Source organism: Pongo abelii, chromosome 9, assembly GCF_028885655.2.
Source record: "Pongo abelii isolate AG06213 chromosome 9, NHGRI_mPonAbe1-v2.0_pri, whole genome shotgun sequence".
Taxonomy (NCBI): Eukaryota; Metazoa; Chordata; class Mammalia; order Primates; family Hominidae; genus Pongo; species Pongo abelii.
Genome location: NC_071994.2, coordinates 7,473,387 through 7,496,511, shown reverse-complemented (window position 1 = coordinate 7,496,511; position 23,125 = coordinate 7,473,387). Strand labels below are relative to the sequence as shown.

At 41.2% G+C, this 23,125-nt stretch overlaps 1 protein-coding gene across 6 annotated transcripts in view; it reads left to right on the top strand.

Moving 5' to 3' along the window:
• Positions 1 to 23,125, top strand: part of KDM2A (lysine demethylase 2A) — a 150,144-nt gene that overhangs the window by 49,354 nt on the left and 77,665 nt on the right. For 5 of the 6 annotated variants that reach the window (XM_063728058.1, XM_024255093.3, XM_054525557.1 and 2 more), the window contains 2 exons: positions 21,670 to 21,808; positions 22,898 to 22,976. In XM_063728058.1, the coding sequence (XP_063584128.1) occupies positions 21,670 to 21,808; positions 22,898 to 22,976 (218 nt within the window). Of the gene's footprint in view, positions 1 to 20,906; positions 21,005 to 21,669; positions 21,809 to 22,897; positions 22,977 to 23,125 lie in introns of those variants that run through there. The other variant, XM_024255096.2, reaches the window with a different exon arrangement.

The window sequence follows — 23,125 nt, the reverse complement described above, 5'->3', positions numbered from 1 at the left end:
AAAAGAAAAGTCACTCTTACTTCCCCTTTAGATTCACGGTAAACTTTTAGGGGTTTTTTCTTTTTCCATAAATTCTTATTTGTATAATACTTTCATTAATCCTTATCTTCTAAGAACTAAATTGGCATGACCAGTACCATGTATTATACTGATGACTTAGAGTTGCATCAATTATAAAAGGTGGTGAAAAAACTAGGCATTGTCTTTGTTTCCCTTTTCTGTGTTTGTTGATACAGAAACAAATCAGGCAGTAAACAGAAGTATTCAGGGAGTATTTGTATTTCAGTAGGTGTTTCATTAGCTAATGAAAATCAAGTTAAAAAATTGGTTGACTTTCAGGAGAAACAATATTTCTCTCTCTTTTTTTTTTTTTTTTGAGACAGTCTCACTCTGTCGCCTAGGCTGGAGTGCAGTGGTGTGATCTCGGCTCACTGTAATCTCTACCTCCTGGGTTCAGGTGATTCTCGTGCCTCAGCCTCCCAAGTAGCTGGGACTATAGGCACATGCCACCACGCCCGGCTAATTTGCACATTTTTTAGTAGAGACGGGATTTTGTCAGGTTGGCCAGGCTGGTCTCGAACTCCTGACCTCAAGTGATCTGCCCGCCTTGGCCTCCTAAAGTGCTAGGATTACAGGAGTGAGCCACCACGCCTGGCTGAGAAACTGAATATTTGTGAGTTATATTATTGTTTCCAATAGTAGTATTTGTGTATGAGGGTGGAGTGGGGGTGCTTTAAAGATTACTTCTTGCCTGGCATGGTGGCATAAGGCCTGTAGTCCCAGTTACTTGAGAGGCTGAGGCAGGAGGATCTCTTGAAGCAAGGAGTTCTGGGCTGTAATGCAGTATACTGATCAGGTATCTGTGCTAAGTTTGGCATCAATATGGTGACCTCCCAGCAACTGGGGACCAAGAAGGGAGTATACTGGTTCAGGTTGGAAACTGAGCAGGTCAAAACTCCTTTGCTGGGCTAGGTGTGGTGGGTCATGTCTGTAACCCCAGCAATTTGGAAGGCCGAGGCGGGCGGATCACTTGAGGTCAGGAATTCGAGACCAACCTGGCCAACATGGCGAGACCTCGTCTCTACTAAAAATACAAAAATTAGACGGGCGTGGTAGTGCGCCTGTAATCCCAGCTACTCGGGAGGCTGAGTCAGGAGAATTGCTTGAACCTGGGAGGTGAAGGTTGCGGTGAGCCGAGATCGCACTACTGTGCTCCAGCCTGGGTGACAGAGCGAGACTCCATCTCAAAACAAAAAACAAACTCCTGTGCTGATCAGTAGTGTGATTACACCTGTGAATAGCCACTGCACTCCAGCCTGAGTAACATAGTGAGACCCTGTCTCTTAAAGTAATTTTTTAGATTATTTATTAGTGATTAGGCCTTCTAAAATCCCCTTCTTTTCTGCTCTAGGAGGCAAATAATTAGAAAAAGCAAATATTTTATTTTCCTTTTGAGTTACGATTTCATTTAGCTCTTAGGCTAATTTTAAAATGTCAGATATTAAGAGTGCTAATTTTAAAAATTGTTTAGGGGCTATAAAAAGAAAGTGAAGGTTTGAAATAGTGGCACAGAGGAAGAGTGAGGAATTACACATTTTTACTTCATAGTTACTTAAAAAATACAACCCTGGCTGGGTGCGGTAGCTCACGCCTGTAATCCCAGCACTTTGGGAGACTGAGACGGATGGATCACCTGAGGTCAGCCTGGCCAACATGGTGAAACCTTGTCTCTACTAAAAAAAAACAAAAATTAGCCAGGCGTGGTGGCATATGCCTGTAATCCCAGCTACTGGAGAGGCTAAGGCAGAATCGCTTGAACCCAGGAGGCAGAGGTTGCGGTGAGCTGAGATCGCGCCACTGCACTTCAGCCTGGGCGACAGAGTGAGACTCCGTCTCAAAAAAAAAAAAAAAACCCTGTGTGGGCTTGAACACTGACAAATGCCATTACTTGCCTGCTTTCAGTTTCTTTGGTGATTTAACTAGACTGTTTTTGGAGGATAAACTGACTGAACACTTGCTTGTTGGTAGAGTTTGATATTGGCCAGGTGTGGTGGTTCACGCCTGTAATCCCCGGCACTTTGGGTGGCTGAGGCCGGCGGATCACTTGAGATCAGGAGTTTGATGAAACCAGCCTGGCTAACATGGTAAAACCCCATCTCTACTAAAAATACAACAAATTAGCCGGGTGTGGTGGTGCACGCCTGTAATCCCAGCTACTCAGGAGGCTGAGGCAGGAGAATCACTTGAACCCGGGAGATGGAGGTTGCAGTGAATTGAGATCACACCATTGCACTCCAGCCTGGGCGACAGAGCGAGAATCTGCCTCAAAAAAAAATTAAAAAGTTCAATATTGTGAGTTACTGCTTTTGTTAGCACCCAAGGAGAAAAATATATGCATATTCTAGTAAAAACCTTTGGAAAAACCAAGAATGTGCCTTAGATATAACATCTAAACTCAGATTGCTTCAGGATGATGTTGAGATGCCTTATCCTCATCTTGAATTGATAGCCACATTTTGTTGTTGTTGTTGCTGCAGAATTGTGATGATATCATGGTTAAATGTGCAGCAAGCACACTGAACAGTTGATTATACCTGATGGTATGCAGGAAAGCAGGCAACAGTGATGGGAGAGGTCTAGCACTTTTAAGTCATTTCTTGACCAATTAATTTTGTGGAAGGCTTGTTTGTGGTCAGGGTAAGTGTATCCCGACTCTTTTAGGGAATTTTAGGAACATTCTATATATAAGTAGCTATTTGACACTAGTTCTTGGGGGAACTTTTTAGGGAATAGTTTATTTTTGTATATTCATCTTTTCGTCTTCTCTTGAACATTCTGCCTTCACAACTATCTTTTTTTTTTTTTTTTTTTTTTTTTTTACCTTAAAGGTCCTACTGACTAAATATTTTTTTTTTAATCAAGAGACTTAGGTACGCATAAGCTTCCTGCTAAATTCTGTAGATGATGCCTTCTATTTATGGGTTACACTGTCTGGTTGTTGGAATTACTGTGATCTAACGTTTTTCATGTATGGAAACTGTTCTATGTACTGTTGATCTCTGTAGAATTTGATCTTTTTCCAGAATGTATTTGAAGGCTGACCTTTCAATAAAAGAAATGCAAGCTTTTCAGCCATGTTAATTTATCACTGCATCTTCTTTGTAATATATATGGCAGTTATGTTAAAAGTAAACATATGTTTTTCCTTATTCTCTGTGCTCAGGCCATTTATCATTTAGGGACAAAAAGTTTTATGTAGATCAAAAGATAAAAACTTGGGCCCAAGGCTTAGTCATTGTAAGGCAGTGATTCCAACTCTTTTTATACTTCCTTGCGGCATTTTAATTAAACTCCCTCATGAGATATAATGAAATTATCAAACTTTGTATAACCTTTTATTTTAGAAAAAAGTTTTATATATATCTTATTAATAAGGAGATACTGATAAATCTAGTAAGTGAAGATAAACCCCCCAAAATTTGAAGAGATCACTGCTATAGAGGAGCAACACCGTCTGTATCTATAATCTTTGGAACTTGGTAGATGTCCAGTGAAGTTATGCTGAATGAATCAGCATTTTTCTTATGTGGCTTCTTACATGGAGCTTCCCCCACACCCTCTGTGTTAGTTGTTCTTCCTCCTGGGCTTCAATAACATTTGTGTCTACCTGTCTTAATACGTAGCACATTAAATTGTAATTCTATAATTTATTTACATATTTGTTGCCCCCTACTGGCCAGCAGTCTTCTTGAGTGCTAGGACTGCATTTTAATTTTTGTATACAGAGTGTCTGGCTATTTTTTCTATATTCAGCATGGTCTTGTATGAATTATAATACACACACACACACACACACACACACACGGTCGGAGGGATAGACAGCAATGTCCGTCTACACACACACACACACACACACACACACACACACACGGTCGGGGGGGATAGACAGCAATGTCCGTCTACATACACACACACACACACACACACACACACAGAGCAGTGTCCGTCTATACACACACACACACATGGTCGGGGAGACAGCAATGTCCGTCTATCCACATATGGCCCACTGTGTGACCTGGCAGCAGTGTTGGGTTTTCAAAAGGTTGCAAAGAAGAAAATGAGAGCAACAACATTTTAAAGTTCAGTTGATTTTTTGGATATGTATGCATTCATATGTTGTGGGGGAGCAGAGTGAAAGCCTGAGGTTGCTTCTTCCTTTAAAATGTATTTATTTATTTAAGTACATGTTAAGGCTATGAAGTGGGGATTTGGTATATGTTGCAAAGATTCAGATTTAATCCATGTAGTTGTTTTTTTTTTTTTTTTGAGATGGAGTCTTACTGTTGCACAGGCTGGAGTGTAGTGGTGTGATCTCAGCTCACTGCAACCTCTGCTGCTGGGGTTCAAGCGATTCTCTTGCCTCAGCCCCTTGAGTAGCTGGGATTACAGGCACCTGCCACTGCGCCCGGCTAATTTTTGTATTTTTAGTAGAGACGGGGTTTCAACATCTTGGTCAGGCTGGCCTTGAACTCCTGACCTCGTAATCCACCTGCCTCGGCCTCCCAAAGTGCTGGGATTACAGGCGTGAGCCACTGCGCCTGGCCTAATCCATGTAGCTTTATATAACTTTACAAAACAATGCCCTAAATTTATTTTTTTAAATGGTATCACAGTGTGAGACATGAAAATCTAGTAGTGACAAGATTGGTTTCTTTCTTTTTTCTTTTTTTTGAGACGAAGTTTCGCTCCTGTTGCCCAGGCTGGAATGCAATGGCACCACCTCGGCTCACTGCAAACCTCTGCCTCCCGGGTTCAAGCGATTCTCGTGCCTCAGCCTCCTGAGTAGCTGGGATTACAGGCTTGAGCCACCACGCCTGGCTAATTTTTGCTTTTTCGGTAGAGAAGGGTTTTCACCATGTTGGCCAGGCTGCTCTTGAACTCCTGATCTTAGGTGATCCTCCTGCCTCAGCCTCCCAAAGTGCTGAGATTATAGTCATGAGCCACCACGCTCAGCCCATCACTTGGTTTCTTTTTTCTCTCTTTCTCTCTCTTTTTTTTTTTTTTTTTTTTTTTTGAGACGGAGTCTCACTCTGTCACCCAGGCTGGAGTACGGTGGCGAGATCTCGGCTCACTGCAACCTCTGCCTCCTGGGTTTAAGCAAGTCTTCTGCCTCAGCCTCCTGAGTAGCTGGGATTACAGGCATGTGCCACCATGACAGGCTAATTTTTGTATTTTTAGTAGAGATGGGGTTTCACCATGTTGGTCAGGCTGGTCTCGAACTCCTCTCGAACCCCCACCTCATGATCCTCCCGCATTGGCCTCCCAAAGTACAGGGATTACAGGCATGAGTCACCACACCCAGCCTTTCTCTCTCTCTCTCTCTCTCTCTCTCTTTTTTTTTTTTTTTTTTTTTTTTTGGCGTGGGGGTGGGTGGGGGGGTCTCACTCCTATTGCCCAGGCTGAAGCGCAGTGGCATGATCATGGCTCACCGCAGCCTCAACTTCCCAGGCTCAGATGATATCCCACCTCAGCCCCCTGAGAGCTGGGACTACAGGCACATGCCACCACACCTGGCTAAGTTTTTGCATTTTTAGTAGAGGTGGGGTTTCACCATGTTGCTCATGCTGGCCTTGATTCCCTGGGCTCAAGAAAACTGCCCATTTCAGCCTCCTAAAGTGTTGGAATTACAGGCATGAGCCACTGCAAGCCGTTATTTGGTCTTATACCATCACCAGCAAGAGGCTTCTGTAATTAAAATTTCACTCACAAGCAGTGGAATAAGATAAGAATTTTTAATTCCTTAGAGAAAATAAGAGATGACAAATTAATCTTGATAGAAAATATCAGCCAACTGGGCGTGGTGGCTCATGCCTATAATCCCAGCATTTTAGGAGGCTGAGGCGGAGGGGATCACCTAAGGTCAGGAGTTTGAGACCAGCCTGGCCAACATAGCAAAACCCCGTCTCTAATAAAAACAGAAAAATTAGCTGGGGGTGGTGGAGTGGGCCTGTAATCCCAGCTGCTCGGGAGGCTGAGGCAGGAGAATCACTTGAACCCGGGAGGCAGAGGTTGCAATGAGTGAAGATTGCGCCACTGCACTCCAGTCTGGGTGACAGAGCGAGACTCCGTCTCAAAAAATAAATAAATAAATGAAAAAGGCAGTTTCATCTTTTTGAGACGGAGTCTTGCTCTGTCACCCAGGCTGGAGTGCATTGGCATGATCTTGGCTCACTGCAGCCTCTACCTGCTGGGTTCAAGCGATTCTCCTGCCTCAGCCTCCCAAGTAGCTGGGACTACAGACGGGCGCCACCATGCCCGGCTAATTGTTTGTATTTTTAGTAGAAACAGGGTTTCACCATGCTGGCCAGGCTGGTCTCGAACTCATGACCTCGTGATTTGCCCACCTCGGCCTCCCAGAGTGCTGTAATTACTGGCATGAGCCACCATGCCTGGCCCGCAGTTTCATCTTTTTAGAGGACTATAGTAAATTATAACTACAAATATAGGAAGTGAGAACACGTTTTCATGGCATACACACAATAAATGTACTGAGTTCAAACAGTTTGTGATATAAAATGCTGATTAGAAATAGCAGTGTTTTCATTTCAGCCGGAATGGTTGAACGACCAGTAGTTTGTCAAAGAAAAGCTAGAATTAGAAACCAGGAATGGTGGAATATTAGATAAACAATGATATAGCTAGAAATGTGTGTCCCTTAACAAATATCAGAAATCTCTTACCCCAGGGAAGATCCTTTGCTAATCCTTTATCCTACCAAGCATGTTTTTTTTCTTCCTTTTTTTTTTTTTTTTTTTTTTTTTTTGAGGTGGAGTCTCTCTCTGTCGCCCAGGCTGGAGTGCAGTGGCGCCATCTCAGCTCACTGCAAGCTCCACCTCCTGGGTTCGCACCATTCTCCTGCCTCAGCCTCCTGAGTAGCTGGGACTACAGGCACTGGCTACCACACCCGGCTAGTTTTTTTGTATTTTTAGTAGAAACGGGGTTTCACCGTGTTAGCCAGGATGGTCTCGATCTCCTCACCCCGTGATCCACCCGCCTCAGCCTCCCAAAGTGCTGGGATTACAGGCATGAGCCACTGCGCCCGGCCCCAAGCATGGTTTTCTGACTAAAAGACATTCTTCTTTGTTGCTGACTGGTCCCACCACTACACCTTCTCTCTCTCTGCCAGACCCATTTAAGCTGTGTCTGAGGTTGTTCTTGACAATTTCTTCTGGTTGCCTTAAGAGACTGGTCTGGTCGAAGTCTCAAGTGGATTTTTGTAGTGTAGAGTAGTGGTTAGGACTGTCAGCTCTAGAACCAAAGTGCCTGGGTTCAGATCCTAGCCACATCAATTACTAGCTTTGTAACTTGGGCAAGTTACTTCTTTCATTTTCCTTGCTTTTGTAAAGAGAGTATTAATATCTCATAGGGATGTTGGATTTAAATATATTAATACATGAATAGTGCTTGTTACAGTACCTGGCACATGGTAGGTACTTAAACATTTTGACTCCTTTGTGCCTTTTGGAATGGGAATTGTTTAAGCTGTCCTGAAAAAATAGCCTTTAACATTTGTTTGATTGACATTTGTGATACATAGAAGTTGAGAGGAAGATGTGGAAAGCCCTAGGAGAGCTACTTGCCAACCCAACATCAGGTCTCCCTCAGTGTTCCTAGTCAGGACAGACGAGGCTGAGTCTGAAATTAGATAGTCTTTGAATACAAGATAAACAGACCAGAGAGACTGGTATGTAGCAAATTGTCAATATATAATGTAAATAGGAATGAAATTGAAATGATGTGAGTTGGATTCAGAGTGTAGAAGACTTTATTTTAGAACATAATAGGGCCTTAAGTTGCTTACTTCCAAGGGAAAGTTGAGATCTGAGAGGTTAAATGATTTATTAAACTGCCTATAGTTTCACAGCAAAATAATAGTAAAAGTGACACTAGATATATTTTCCCTTTGGACACATTTGCTTTTTTGTTGTTTTTCTGCTATTACCCAAAAAGGTTAACTTCGGTCAGCTTTACCTTTCTGTTTCTTCATCTGTAAAATAAATCCATCATTCGTCTTAATTCTCACAGTGTGATTATCTTAGGCAAGAAAAACTATTTGATATAAACTAGGTCTCAAACTCCTGACCTCAAGTGATCCTCGTGCCTTGGCCTCTCAAAGTGCTGGGATTACAGGCGTGAGCCACCACGCCTGACCAGTTTAAAATATAATTTTTATTTTTTGTAGAGACAGAGTCTCACTGTGTTGTCCAGGCTGGTCTTGAACACCTGGCCTCCAGTGGTCTTCTCACCTCAGCCACCCAGTGTTGGGATTACAGGCATGAGCAACTGCACCTGGTCTTGTAGAAAAGTTTTAAATTTTGATGAAATACAGTTTATCTGTTTTTTTCTTTGTTGCTTGTGCTTAAAGGGTATCATTTAAAAAAAAAATCTTGCCAATCCACTGTCATAAAGATTTTCCCTACTATTTTCTTCAAAGAGTTTTATAGTTTTACCTCTTAAATTTTGTAGTTCTAGCTCTTACATCTTTGATCCATTTGTGTTTGTTTTTATTTTTCTGAGACAGGGTCTTGCTCTGTCATCTAGGCTGGAGTGTAGTGTTACAACATGGCTCACTGCAACCTGTACTTCCTGGGCTCAAAAGTTCCTCCTGCCTCAGCCTTTCATGTAGCTGGAACTATACAGGACATGCCACCACTTCTGGCTAATTTTTAAATTTTTTGTAGAGAAGAGGTCTCACTATGTTGCCCAGGCTGGTCTTGAACTCCTGGACTCCAGCGATCTTCTTGCCTCAGCATCCCAAGTTTCTGGGATTACACACGTGAGCCCAGCATTTGATCCATTTTGAAGGTTGTTTTGGTATATGGTGTAAGGAAAGTAAGATTTAACTTCATTGTTTTGCATGTGGATATCTAGTTTTGCCAGCATCATTTGTTGAAAATGTTTTTAATCATAATTAATTTAAATCCAGTAGCCACATGTGGCTAGTAGTGGGGCAAGGGTTTTGTTTTTTTTTTGAGACAAGAGGTCTCACTCTGTTGCCCAAGCTGGAATGCAGTGGCCTGATCATAGCTTACTGTAGCCTTAAACTCCTGGGATCAAACGATCCTCCCATCTCAGCCTCCTGAGTAGCTGGGGACTAGAGGCATGTGCCACCTTGCCCAGCTAATTAAAAATATGTATATATTGTGTAAAGACAGGGTCTTGCTATGTTGCCCAAGCTGGTCTCAAGCATTCCTCCTGCGTCTGCCTTCCAAAGAGGTGGAATTGCAGGTGTGAGCCACCGCACCCTGTATAGGGAGGATTTTTTTGAAAATGATACTATATTGGGCAGCACAGATCTAGATGATCATGTAAGTTTTCTCCTTTAATCTGGTTAGGTGGTGAATTATATTTATAGATGGAGTTGAAATTCTCATAACTAACAAGCTGCTTTTGCATTCCTGGCATATTATACTAGTTAATTAAACAAAGTACCTGCTTTTTTATTTATTTATTTATTTAATGGCTATGGAAATTGTTTAGAAAGATTGTGCTTTCTAAAAATATGTTCTTAAACAAGTGTGCCTTCTCTTGGACTACATCACCCCTTATTCTCATATTATAAAAATACATTGATTTTCTTAAATATGTACATTGCAGCCTGGTGTGGTGGCTCACACCTGTAATCCCAGCACTTTGGGAGGCCGAGGTGAGTCAATCACCTGAGGTCAGGAGTTCGAGACCAGCCTGACCAACATGGTGAAACCCTGTCTCTACTAAAAATACAAAATTAGCGGGGTGTGGTAGCACATGCCTGTAATTACTTGGGAGACTAAGGCAGGAGAATCACTTGAACCTGGGAGGCAGACGTTGCAATGAGCTAAGATCACACCATTTCACTCCATTCACTCCAACCTAGGCAACAGAAGCGAAACTCTGTCTCAAAAAAAAAACCTATATATATATATGTATATATATATACACACACACATACATATATACAGACACATACATATGTGTGTGTGTGTGTGTGTATGTGTGTGTGTGTGTGTATATATATATAGCATTACCTTTTATCCTTTTTCAGACTGCCTATTATGGCTGGGCACGGTGGTTCACGCCTGTAATCCCAGCACTTTGGGAAGCTGAGGAGGGCGGATCACCTGAGGTTGGGAGTTTGAGATCAGCCTGGCCAACGTGGTGAAACCCCGTCTCTACTAAAAATAGAAAAATTAGCCCGGGCGCGGTGGCTCACACCTATAATCCCAGCACTTTGGGTGGCCAAGGTGGGTAGATCACTTGAGGTCAGGAGTTCAAGACCAGCCTGGCCAACTTGGTGGAACCCCCATCTCTACTAAAAATACAAAAATTAGCTGGGTGTTGTGGCTGGTGCCTGTAATCCCAGCTACTCCGGAGGTTGAGGCGGAGAATCACTTGAACCCGGCAGGTGGAGGTTGCAGTGAGCCAAGATCGCACCATTGTGCTCCATGCACTCCAGGAGACTCAGTTTCAAAAAAATAAAATAAAAAATTAGCCAGGTGTGGTGGCACACAGCTGGTATCCCAGCCATTCGGGAGGCTGAGGCATGAGAATCACTTGGACCCAGGAGGCAGAGGTCTCAGTGAGCTGATATCACGCCACGGCACTCCAGCCTGGGCGACAGGATGAGACAACATCTCAAAAAAAGAAAAACCAACAAAAAACAGATTGCCAATTTTTTTTACTACTACTACTATTATTATTATTATATAGTGACTGAATCTGGTTTTTTTGAGACGGAGTCTTGCCCCGTCGCCTAGGCTGGAGTGCAGTGGCGCGATCTCGGCTCACTGTAGCCTCTGTCTCCCGGGTTCCAGCGATTGTCCTGCCTCAGCCTCCTGAGTAGACTAGCTGGGATTACAGGCGCACACCACCGCGCCTGGCTAGTTTTTGTATTTTTAATAGCGACGGGGTTTCACCATGTTGACCAGGCTGGTCTCGAACTCTTGACCTCAGGTGATCCGCCCGCCTCAGCCTCCCGAAGTGCTGGGATTACAGGTGTGAGCCACCGCGCCCGGCCTGAATCTTTTAAAGTTGCCCAGGCTGGAGTGCAGTAGCTATTCATAGCACACTACAGCCTCCAACTCCTGGGTTTAAGCGATTCTCTTCCCTCATCCTCCTGAGTAGCTGGGACTACAAGTGCATGCCACTCTGCTTGGCTTGCCAGTTATTTTTTGAGACAAAATTTATGTGCCATAGAATTCACTCTTTTAAAGTATGCAATTCAATGTTTTTTAGTATATTCACAAAATTGTGCAAACATCAGTCACCACTGTCTAATTTCAGAACACTTTCATTACCCCAAAGAAAACCAGTACACATTTAGCATTTATTGCCCATCTCCCTTCCTCCCAGCCCCTGGCAACCACTAATCTACTTTCCGTATCTGTGAATGTACTTATTCTGGATATTTCATATAAATGGAATCATATGTGGTCTTTTGTGACTGGCTTTTTTCACTGAGCATGATGTTTTTGGTTGTAGCATTTATCAGTAATTAATTCCCTTTTGTTGCTAAACAATACTCCATTGTGTGAATATACTACATTTTATTTATCCATTCATCAGCTGATGGATATTTGGGTGCTTTCTACCTTTTGGTTATTACAATTATGTTACTATCAACATTTATGTGCAAGTTTTTGTGTAGATGTATGTTTTCCTTCTCTTGGTTAGAGACCTAGGAGTGGAAATTCCTAGGTCATATGGCAATTTTATGTTTAAACAATCTGAGAAACTGCCAGATTGTTTTCCATAGGGATTGCTGTGCTATTTTGCATTGTCACCAGCAGCAAATGAGGGTTCCACTTTCTCCACCTCCTTACCAACACTTATCTGACTGGTAGGTATGAAGTGGTGTCTCATTGTGGTGTTGATTTGCATTTCTTTAATGACTAATGATGTTGAACTGATTACTATAATAATATTTCATATACTTATTGACCAGTATATCTTTGAGAAATAGCTATTCAGATCTTTTACCCATCTTTGAATTGTCCATTTTTTTGTCCTTTTTATTATTGAGTTATAATACTACTTTCAGTATCGTAGATACTGGGTCCTTATTAGATATATGATTTGCAAATGGGAGAAAATCCTATTCTATAGATTATCTTTTTACTTTCTTAACAGTGTTTTTTGTAGCATAAAAGGTTTGAGGAAGTCACAGTTAAATTTTGCTTTCGGTGTCATATCTAAGAAACCATTAACTAGGCCAGGCATAGTGGCACACACCCATACTCTTGTAATCCTGGTGCTTTGGGAGGCCCAGGGTGGAGGACTGCTTCAGGCCAGGAGTTCAAGACCAGCCTGAGCAACATGGTGAGACCCCCTTCTTCACAAAAAAATAATTAGCCAGGCATGGTGGCAGGGGCTTGTAGTCCTTGCTACTTGGGAGTTTGAGGAAGGAGGATTGCTGGAGCCCAGGAGTTTGAGGCTGCAGTGAACTATGATTGTACAACTATACTGCAGCCTGGGAAACAGAGTGAGACGCTGTCTCTTAAAGAAAAAGTACTTTGAAAAGAGGCCGAGGTGGGTGGATCGCTTGAGGTCAGGAGTTCCAGACCAGCCTGGCCAATATGGTGAAATCCCATCTCTATAAAAAAACACAAAAATTAGCCAGATGTGGTGGCACACACCTGTAGTCCCAGCTACTCGGGAGGCTGAGGCAGGAGAATCGCTTGAACCCAGGAGGTGGAGGTTGCAGTGAGCCGAGATCGTGCCACTGTACTCCAGCCTGGGCTATAGTGATACCCTGTCTCAAAAAGAAAAAGAAAAAAAAAACCCCCAAAACCATTGCCTAATCCAGGGTCATGACATTTACAACATATGACCTTCTAAGAATTTTTTAGTTTTAGATCCTTCATTTAAGCTTTTCATTTATCTTAAAGTAATTTTTATGTGTGTGGTGTGAGGTAGAGGTCCACTTTCATTCTTTGACATGTTGATATCTGGTTGTCCCAGCACAGTTTCTTAAAAAGACTTTTTCCATCAAAATGCCTTGGCATGCTTGTTTTTGTTTTTGTTTTTTTTTCTTTTTCTTTTTTTTGAGACGGAGTCTCGCTCTGTTGCCCGCAGGCTGGAGTGCAGTGGCACGATCTCAGCTCACTGCAGCCTCAGCCTCCTGGGTTCAAGTGATTCTCCTACCTCACCCTCCCAAGTAGTTGGGATTACAGGCATGCGCCACCATGCCTAGCCAATTTTTGTATTTTTATTAGAGACGGGGTTTCACCATATTGGCTAGGCTGGTCTTGAACTCCTCATCTCAAGTGTTCCGCCTGCTTTGGCCTCCCAAAGTGCTAGGATTACAGGCGTGTGCCACCGCTCCTGGTCTTGGCATGCTTACTGAAAATCAATTGACCATAAGTGTAAGAGTTTATGCCTGCATTCTCCCTTCTGTTCCATCAATCTATATGTCTGTCCTTAAACACCAGTACCACCCAGTCTTAATTACTTATACCTTTATAGTAAGTTTTGAAATTACTATAGTTTTACAGTGAGTTCTTCATTTCTTCTTTTTTCTTTGGAGACAGGATCTCACTCTCTTATTCAGGCTGAGTTCAGTGGCATGAACATGGCTTACTGCAGCCTCAACCTCCTGGGCTTAAGCCATCCTTCTACCTCAGCCTCCTGTGGAGCTGGGACTACAAGCACACACCAGCACTCCTGGCTAATATATATTTTTTTTGTAGAGGCAGTGGCTGGTCTTGAACTCCTGGATTCAAGTGATCCTCCCAGCTTTCTTTTGTTCCCTTTAAGGATTGTTTTGGCTATTCTGGTTTCCTGGTATTTCCATATGAATCTTGCTAATTTCTGCCAAAAAAAAAAAAAGGTGTGATTTTGACAAGAATTGCTTTGAATTTGAAGATAAATTTGGGAAAGTATTGCTATCTTAATAATGCCTTTCAGTTCATGAACACAGGACATTTTTCTATTTAGCTACCATTTAATTTCCTTCAGCAATGCTTTGTAGCTTTCTGGTATATAAGTCTTGTACTTATCTTGTTAAATTTATTCTTTAGGTTTTTTTTATGCTATTATAAATGGATTTTTTTTTAAACTTGGGATTTTTCATTGCTAGTATATAGAAATAGAACTGATTTTATTAGCTCTTATAGTTGTGTGTGTGTGGATTCCTTATAGTTTTCTGTGTACAAGATCATATAATTTGTGAATAGAGGTAGTTTTACTTCTTCCTTTCCAAACTTTTCTTTTTCTTGCCTAATTGCCGTAGCTAGAAATTTCTTACCTAGTTGCCCTAGCTAGAAACTTCAATACAGTGTTGAATAGAAATGGGGAACAAACATATCTTTGTCTTGTTCCTAATCTTAGGGGGAGAGCTTTCAGTCTTTCACCATTAAGTATGTTTTTTTCTTTTTTTTATTTTTGAGACAGAGCGAGACCCCATCTCAAAAAAGAAAAGAAAAAAATTATGGAATATTTATAGACATAATGTGATGTGCTGGTTTTTATTTTTATTTTTTTTTGAGACAAAGTCTCTCACCCTGTCACTCAGGCTGGAGTGCAGTGGTGCTGTAACAGTTCACTGCAGCTTGGACCTCCCCAGGCTTAGGAGATCCTCAGTATTTTTGTTTTTTTTGTTTGTTTGTTTGTTTTTCTTTTGAGACAGAGTTTCTTGTTGCCCAGGCTAGAGTGCAATGGCGCAATCTCAGCACACTGCAACCTCTGCCTCGCGGGTTCAAGCAATTCTCCTGCCTCAGCCTCCCAGGTAGCTGAGATTCCAGGCATGCGCCACCATGCCCGGCTAATTTTGTATTTTTAGTAGAGACGGGGTTTCTCCATGTTGGTCAGGCTGGTCTCAAACTCCCTACCTCAGGTGATCCGCCCGCTTTGGCCTCCCAAATTGCGGGGATTACATGCGTGAGCCACCGTTCCTGGCCTAATTTTTGTATTTTTAGTAGAGAAGGGGTTTCGCAATATTGGCCAGGCTGGTCTCCAGTTCCTGACCTCAATGATCAGCCTGTTTTGGCCTCCCAGTGTGCTGGGATTACAAGTGTGAGCCACCATGCCCAGCCAGTTTTTGTATTTTTAGAAGAGACAGGTTTTGCCATGGACCAGGCTGGTCTCAAATTCCTGGGCCAAAGTGATCCGCCCACCCTGGCCTCCCAAAGTGCCAGGATTACAGGTGTGAGCCACTGCACTTAGCCTGGTTTTTAATTTTTATTATTTTTCTTTTTTTTATTTTTTATTTTTATTATTTTTCTTTTTTTATTTATTTTGAGGCAAGGTCTGGCTCTGCTGCCCAGACTGGAGTGCAGTAGCCCCATCATAACTCATGGCAGCCTCAAGCTCCTGAGCTCAAACAATCCTGCTGTCCTAGTCTCCTGAGTAGTACAGGCGCACACTACCTTGCCCGACTAATTTAAACAATTTTCTTTTCTTTTTTTCTTTTTTTTTTTTTTTTTTTTTTTTTTTACAAGATAGGGTCTTGGTATGTTGCCCAGGCTGGTCTTGAGCTTCTGGCTTCAGAAAGTGATCCTCCTACCCCAGCCTCCCTAAGTGCTGGTATTACAGGCATGAGCCACCATGCCCACTTTGAGAGGCCACGGCAGGCAAATCACCTGAAGTCAGGAGTTCGAGACCAGCCTGGCCAGCATGGTGAAACCTTGTCTCTACTAAAAATACAAAAATTAGCTGGATGTGGTGGCGTGTGCCAGTGATCCCAGCTACTTGAGGGGCTGAGGCAGGAGAATTGCTTGAACCTGGGAGACAGAGATTGCAGTGAGCTGAGACTACGCCACTGCACTCCAGCCTGGGCGACAGAGCAAGACTGTCTCAAAAAAAATAAAAAAGAAAGAAAGAAACCGTTTCCTAAAAACAGTCTCTTTCAGCTTATTCTACTTTTCTAGATAACTCAGGCATATTGTTACTGACTCAGTGAATATTCTCTGCTCAAAAGTTCTGATTTCCCAACTCTTACCTGCTTTTTTACTTTTTAAATGTCTGACATAGTTTGAGAAAATACCCTTTCCACCATTCTATTTTCTGGCAGCTTTAGAAAAGAATGTCAGAAATTTCTGTAGAATGATTAATAGATGAATACCTACTTGCATCTAGTGTTGCTTCCTCATAGTTCCTCTGCTCACCACCTAGGAGAGTGATACAACTAATACTCCTGCAGTTTGACTTATCTACCAGTACTTGAGTTAATCTAAGTATTCCATTTATGTGGCCATTTTAACCATTTTATATAGTTTACTATGACTAAACTGGGAATGCTGAATATTTTTTAAGACATTTAAAATTCTTCGTATTATTTGGATTCTAAATAACATGATTTTGCTATATTATTTGGTCATCTAAGTAGAATAAAGTAATTTGTTGTTGGTTATTCAGGAATACAATTCCCTGTTAACCCTGGGAAATGCAAATTGCTTTTGAGAGGAAATGTGGTTGAAATGATGTCATTGTTCAGTTTATGTTTGTTACTTACTGTGACACTGGGCCTAGTGAGGACTGGTACCTACAGAAAGCCAGTAACTCCCTTAAGGCTGCCTAAAATCACGTATATGAAAAGCATCTAGAATAAAAGCATAGCATGCTACTAAGCCAATTTGTATTATTTGGTAATGTTGATGGGCTAGGGGAAATCAGTAGCTGATTTCCTTACTGTTAAACTGGCCTTACCTTTTGGGTTTCACCTATAGCAGAGATTGTGTTATTGCCTACTGATATCCAGGGTTACTGTGAGGATTGAATGTTTTTAAAGCATTTGTGAGATATGTTATAGAAGCTTACTCTGACTAGGGTTTACATTAAGATAGGATACAGGAAAAACAGACATCCTTGACAGTGTTAAAATTCACACAGGCCAGGTGTGGTGGCTCACACCAGTAATCTCAGCACTTTGGGAGGCCAAGGTTGGAGGATCACTTGAGCCCAGGAGGTCAAGGGTCAAGGCTACAGTGAGCTGTTATTGTGACACTGCACCCCAGCCTAGATGACAGAGACTCTGGCTCCGAAAAAACCCACACACACACACGCACACACACGTAATTTTCACACTGTTGCCAGCTTTCCAGTTGCAATAAGCAAAAAGAGATCAGGAATTCAAATTCATTTTTCTGTTGTCTTTAATAAATGGGAATGGCTTGGAGACAGAAGCCTTCCCTGTATCCTTACATTCTCCCTATTGAAGGTGCAAATGAAAGAATTTAAGGAGAAGAAAAGCATGAAAAAGATCAGGGGAACTTTTTGTCTATCATATTAGAAATGTTGGGATAATCAGGATGATTACTTTCTCCTGAGTGAAGAAGAATCAGTTATGGTAGACCTAATAAAAAGGTTGAGGTTTGAAAACATGAGAGATTTTTAAAACAAGCATATTAGAACTAAAAGTGTGAGTGCTTTCTAAAAGTGATTCTGGGAAACTGTGCTTATTCTAGTAGCATTGCTTTTGCTTTATAATGTGCTTCGAACTCATTTTTTGTAGTTCTTCGGAGACACATATACAAAATAAGGTGAGGGAGAGAACTGGATGATGTTTTTGGGGAAAACAATGTTAGGAATTGTCAGTGAACACCCTGCCCTGCACCAAAAGATACCTAAAAATACTTTGAATGATGATGGCATTATTGGTGTCAGTGAAGTCTTATCAAAATTAAACCTTCTTTTGGCTTTTGAACTGTGATTTGTGGCAGCCAAGTTACTAGGTAAGAGAGTGTTCTAAGGCTTTTTACTAAATATGGAAAAGATACTAGATTTCCTTTTGTGTTTTTGCCTAAAACTGGTGAGTTGAATCTTGCTTTCCTCTGGTATGTAATAGTCAAGTTTATTTCTTTCATTTTTTATGACTTATTTCTGCCCTTTCACAGACTTCTGCTCCCTAAGAGACCTTTCTCCAGTGTCTCATTTTCTTATGTGTTTATGTACATTCAGGTGCTATGTAATCAATTCTAGATCATCAATACTTAGCTTTAAATTCTAGATTTGGTGTTCCTAGCACATATAAAGGTAGAGTGACTTTATCCTTACCACTACCACTGGCACATCCAGTTGCCTGTTGGGTATGTATTCAATAAATTTCAGCAAATTTTAACACTGGCTGAAGTAAAATACCACCACTCATTGCTTAACAATGGGGATATGTTCTGAGAAGTGTATAGGCAATTTCATCATTGTGCTAACAATCTAGAGTGTACTTACACAAACCTAGGTGGTATAGCCTACTACGCACCTAGGTTATATGGTATATCCTATAGCTTCTAGGCTACAAATCTGTACAGCATGTTACAGTACTGAATACTATAGGCAGTTATAGCATGCCAGTAAATATTTGTGTATCTAAATGTAGAAAAGGTACAGTGAAAATATGGTATAAAAGGCAAAAAAAAAAAAATGGTATACCTGTATAGGGCACTTCTTGTGATGGATTTTGCAGGACTGAAAGTTGCTCTAAGTGTCAGTGAGTGAATAGTGAATAAATGTGAGGGCCTAAGACACTTTTGTAGATTTTTATGAACAGTGTTTTATTTTTTAATTTATAAAAATTTTTTTTCAATAATAAACTAGGCTGGGCACGGTGGCTCATGCCTGTAATCCCAGCACTTTGGGAGGCTGAGGTGGGCGGATCACCTGAGGTCAGGGGTTCAAGACCAGCCCGGCCAACATGGCGAAACCCTGTCTCTACAAAAATACAAAAATTAGCTGGGCATGTTACTCGAGAGGCTGAGGTGAGAGAATCCCAGCTACTCGAGAGGCTGAGGCGAGAGAATCGCTTGAACCGGGGAGGCGGAGGTTGCAGGGAGCTGAGATCACTCCATTGCACTCCAGCCTGGGCAACAGAGCAAGACTCCGTCTCAAAAAAATATTACTACTACTGCTAATAATAAAACTAAGCTTAGTCTGTAACTTTTTAACTTTATATACTTTTAAATGTTTTCTAATTTTCCACTTTTGTAATAATACTTAGCTTAAAACACAGATACATTATACCATGGTACAGAAGCGTTTTCTTTATATCCTTATTCTATAAGCTTTTGTCTATTAAAGTTTTCTTTTAACTTTTTAAACTTTTTTGTTAAAAACCAAGATATAAACATACACATTAGCCTGCAGAGGGTCGGGGTCATCAGTATCACAGAGCGGCATCATTGTCACTGTCTTCCGCCTCCACATCTTTTCCCACTGGAAGATCTTCAGGCACAGTAACACAGATGAGCTGTCATCTCCTGTGATAACAATGCCTTCTTTTGGATACCTCCTAAGAGACCTCCCTGAGGCTGTTTTACAGTTAATATTAAGAAAAAATAAGTAGAAGGAATGCATCCTAAAATAATGATCAAGTACAGAATAATAAATATATAAACCAGTACACAGTCATTTATTATGTACTATTCCTAACGGTATGTGCTACACTTTTACATGACTGGCAGCACAGTTAGATTTACACAAGCATTGCCACAAACGAGTAGTGTTGTGCTATGATGTCCTGACGGCAACAGTGTCACTAGGAGATAGGCATTTTTTAGTTCTACTGTAATCTCATGGGAACACTGTCATATATGTGCAGTTCATATATATTGACTGAAATGTCATTATACTGTGCATGACTGTATTAAAAGGTAAACTTGCAGTATAAGCAACATTTTGAAAGTAACTGGTTATTAGATAGAATTCTCATACCATACAGTCTCCTTATTTAAAGTGTACAAGTCAGCTGGGTGTAGTGACTGAAGCCTGTAATCCCAGCACTTTGGAAGGCTGAGGCGTGCAGATCAGTTGAGCACAGGAGTTCGAGACCAGCCTGGCCAACATGGGGAACCCCTGTCTCTACTAAAAATAAAAAAATTAGCTGGGTGTGGTGGTGCACACTGGTGGTGTCAGCTATGGGAGGCTGTAGGTGGGAGGATCACCTGAGCCTAGGAGTTTGAGGTTGCAGTGAGCCTTAATCAAGCCACTGCATTCCAGCCTGGGCAACAGAGGACAACCCCATCTCAGGAAATAAAAAATAAAATAAAGTGTACAATCCAGTGGTTTTTAGTATATTCACAGGGTCGTACAAATGTCACCACTATCTAATTCCAGAACATTTTCATTGCTCTTGAAAAAGACCCATACTATTAGCAGTCACTTCTCTCATTCTTCATTTTCTCTAGCCCCTGGCAACTGTGAATCTACTTTCTGTCTCTATGGATTTGCCTATTCTAGACATTTTATTTAAATGAAGTCATGCAATATGTGGTCTTTTATGACTGGCTTTTTTTTATTTGGCATAATGTTTTCAGAGTTTATCTATGTTATGGCACATAGCAGTATTTCATTCCTTTTTGTGGTTAAATGACATCCCATTGTATAGGTATACCACATTTTGTTAATCCATTCATCAATTGATTGACATTTGGGTGGTTTCTATCTTTTGGCTGTTGTGAATAACACTAGTGTGGACATTTGTGTATAAGCTTTTGTTTTGAAAAGAACATATGTTTTCAGTTCTTTGGGTTATATACCTAGGAGCAGAATTGTTAAGTCTTACGATAACTTTGTTTAACTTTTTGAGAAACTTTCAAACTGTTTACCGGTGTCTGCACCATTTTACATTCCCACCAGCAATGTATGAGGCTTCCAGTTGATCTACATTCACATCAGTACTTCTTATTGTTTATCTCTTTGATGTTAGCCATTCTGGTGGGTATAAAGTGGTATTTCATTGTGGTTTTTGGTTTGCATTTTTCTAATGACTAATGAGAATTGAGCATTTTTCATGTGCTTATTGTACATTTGTATATCTTCTTTGGAAAGACATGTTATCTTTAAAGCTAAATATTGATGGTATGCTGTTTGGAATGCTGTTTTTTTTTGGTTTTGTTTTTGTTTTTTTGAGACGAAGTTTTGCTCTTGTTGCCCAGGCTGGAATGCAATGGCGCGATCTCGGCTCACTGCAACCTCCGCCTCCCAGGTTCAAGCGATTCTCCTGCGTCAGCCTCCTGAATAGCTGGGATTACAGGCATGTGCCACTATGCCCAGCTTATTTTGTATATTTTTAGTGGAGACATGGTTTCTCCATGTTGGTCAGGCCGGTCTCTAATCTCGAACTCCCGACCTCAGGTGATCCGCCTGCCTCTGCCTCCCAAAGTGCTGGGATTACAGGCGTGAGCCACCGCACCCGGCCTGGAATGGTGTTCTTTAGATTAACTTTCTTCCTTTATCTGAGACAAGGGTTTTTGATCCATTCATTCAAATGTCTGTTTTTGAGATTGCTTTACAAAGCTAATTTTAAATACAGCTCTCCCTGTGAAAAAATTATATTTTGTATCCTGGCTTGAAATTTCTATGAAGACAGTTTGTCCCCACTCTGATAAACAGTGATAGACAAATGAAATATTTAGTAGACCCTCTTTGGTCCTGTTTTTATTGTGAATTTATATCTCTAGGCTCAAAGAATTAGCAAGAGTAAAATTCATAGAGGACCCAGTGGCTCATTAAAACTTCATTATATTCTGTGGATTCTGAGAATATCAGCTATCTTGAGAGAAAGAAAAGATCCATAAGGCAAGGAAAATAGCAGCTGAGTTTGAAAGTAGCACTTTGCACATGTAGGGAAATCTACGACCACTTGTAGGTAGGCATGAAAAAGTGCATGATTTCATCAGTAGTTCCTTTCTTTCCCAGCGTGGTACCATGCGACGACGCTATGAAGATGATGGCATTTCAGATGATGAAATTGAAGGAAAAAGAACTTTTGACTTGGAAGAGAAACTGCACACCAACAAATATAATGCCAATTTTGTTACTTTTATGGAAGGAAAAGGTCAGTATCGTTTTGGTTCCAGCGTACAGTCCTTTGATGTGGGAAGCCATAGACTCTGAGCACTGGGGGTTTAGCATTTATCCAGCTAAAATATTGCTTGTTGATGTTATGTATTTTCTCTTGTTATACAATGCCACTTGTATGCACTTATCCCCCAGTCCTCCCACCCTGTGAGTCATTCTCTGCTATATTAGAAGTAATCTTTTATTAGGGCAGGAGTATTGTTGGATTTTTTTGCCTAATGGCCTCTTCCTCCTTCTATCCCTTGGTTTGAATTTAATTAAAAATAGTACAATAAAAATCCTTTTATGTATATATCTACCCCACCAAAACTGAGGGTGGGATTGCATGCGCACCATGCATCTTTGATCCTTGGCAAACTGACAAGGATGTCATATATGTATTGTAGTGGTCAAAATTAATTTTTTTTTTACTTTTTTTTGGAGACGGAGTCTTGCTGTGTCACCCAGGCTGGAGTGCAGTGGTGCGATCTCGGCTCACCGCAACCTCCATCTCCCAGGTTGAAGCAATTCTCCTACCTCAGCCTCCTGAGTAGCTGGGATTACAGGCACGTGCCACCACACCCGGCTAATTTTTTGTTGTTGTTGTACTTTTAGTAGAGACGGGGTTTTGCCATGTTGGCCAGGCTGGTCTCGAACTCCTGACCTCAGGTGATCTGCCCACCTTGGCCTCCCAAAGCGCTGGGATTACAGGCATGAGCCACCACACCCGGCCTTTTTTTTTTTTTTTTTTTTAACTCTTAAGAGACAGGGTGATGATAATTTCTGTTTAGCATTTATGAGATGACTCACTATTAGTAGTACTATCCCCATATTGTTTAAGCTCTAAATTTCCTGTGGAAATATATAGACTTGGAAAACCCCTCAAGCCTTGCTTCTCAATGTGCTGTCTATATTTTCTAAGAGATGCTTCTTACTAAGCATATATTTTATTGACTAACAGCATAACTATATACACGGAATAACAAACACCATTTGTACTGTATTACTTAGGATCCTTTTTATGGTCCTTTTATCATTTTTAATTATACCACTTATCTTTCTAATAATTATTTTCCTATGGTGACAGATTTTAATGTAGAGTATATTCAGCGGGGTGGCTTGAGAGATCCTCTGATTTTCAAGAATTCTGATGGACTCGGAATAAAGTAAGTGTTTTCAGCCTGGCTGGATGTAGTTGTGAAATGGCCTTGTTACACCCAGGGCTATAAACGGTGGTGGTATTGATAACCCAAAACAGTAGTAACTGAAAATAATTTCTCACTTTGTTTTAAAAGTGTATGCTTTTCTTTTGATA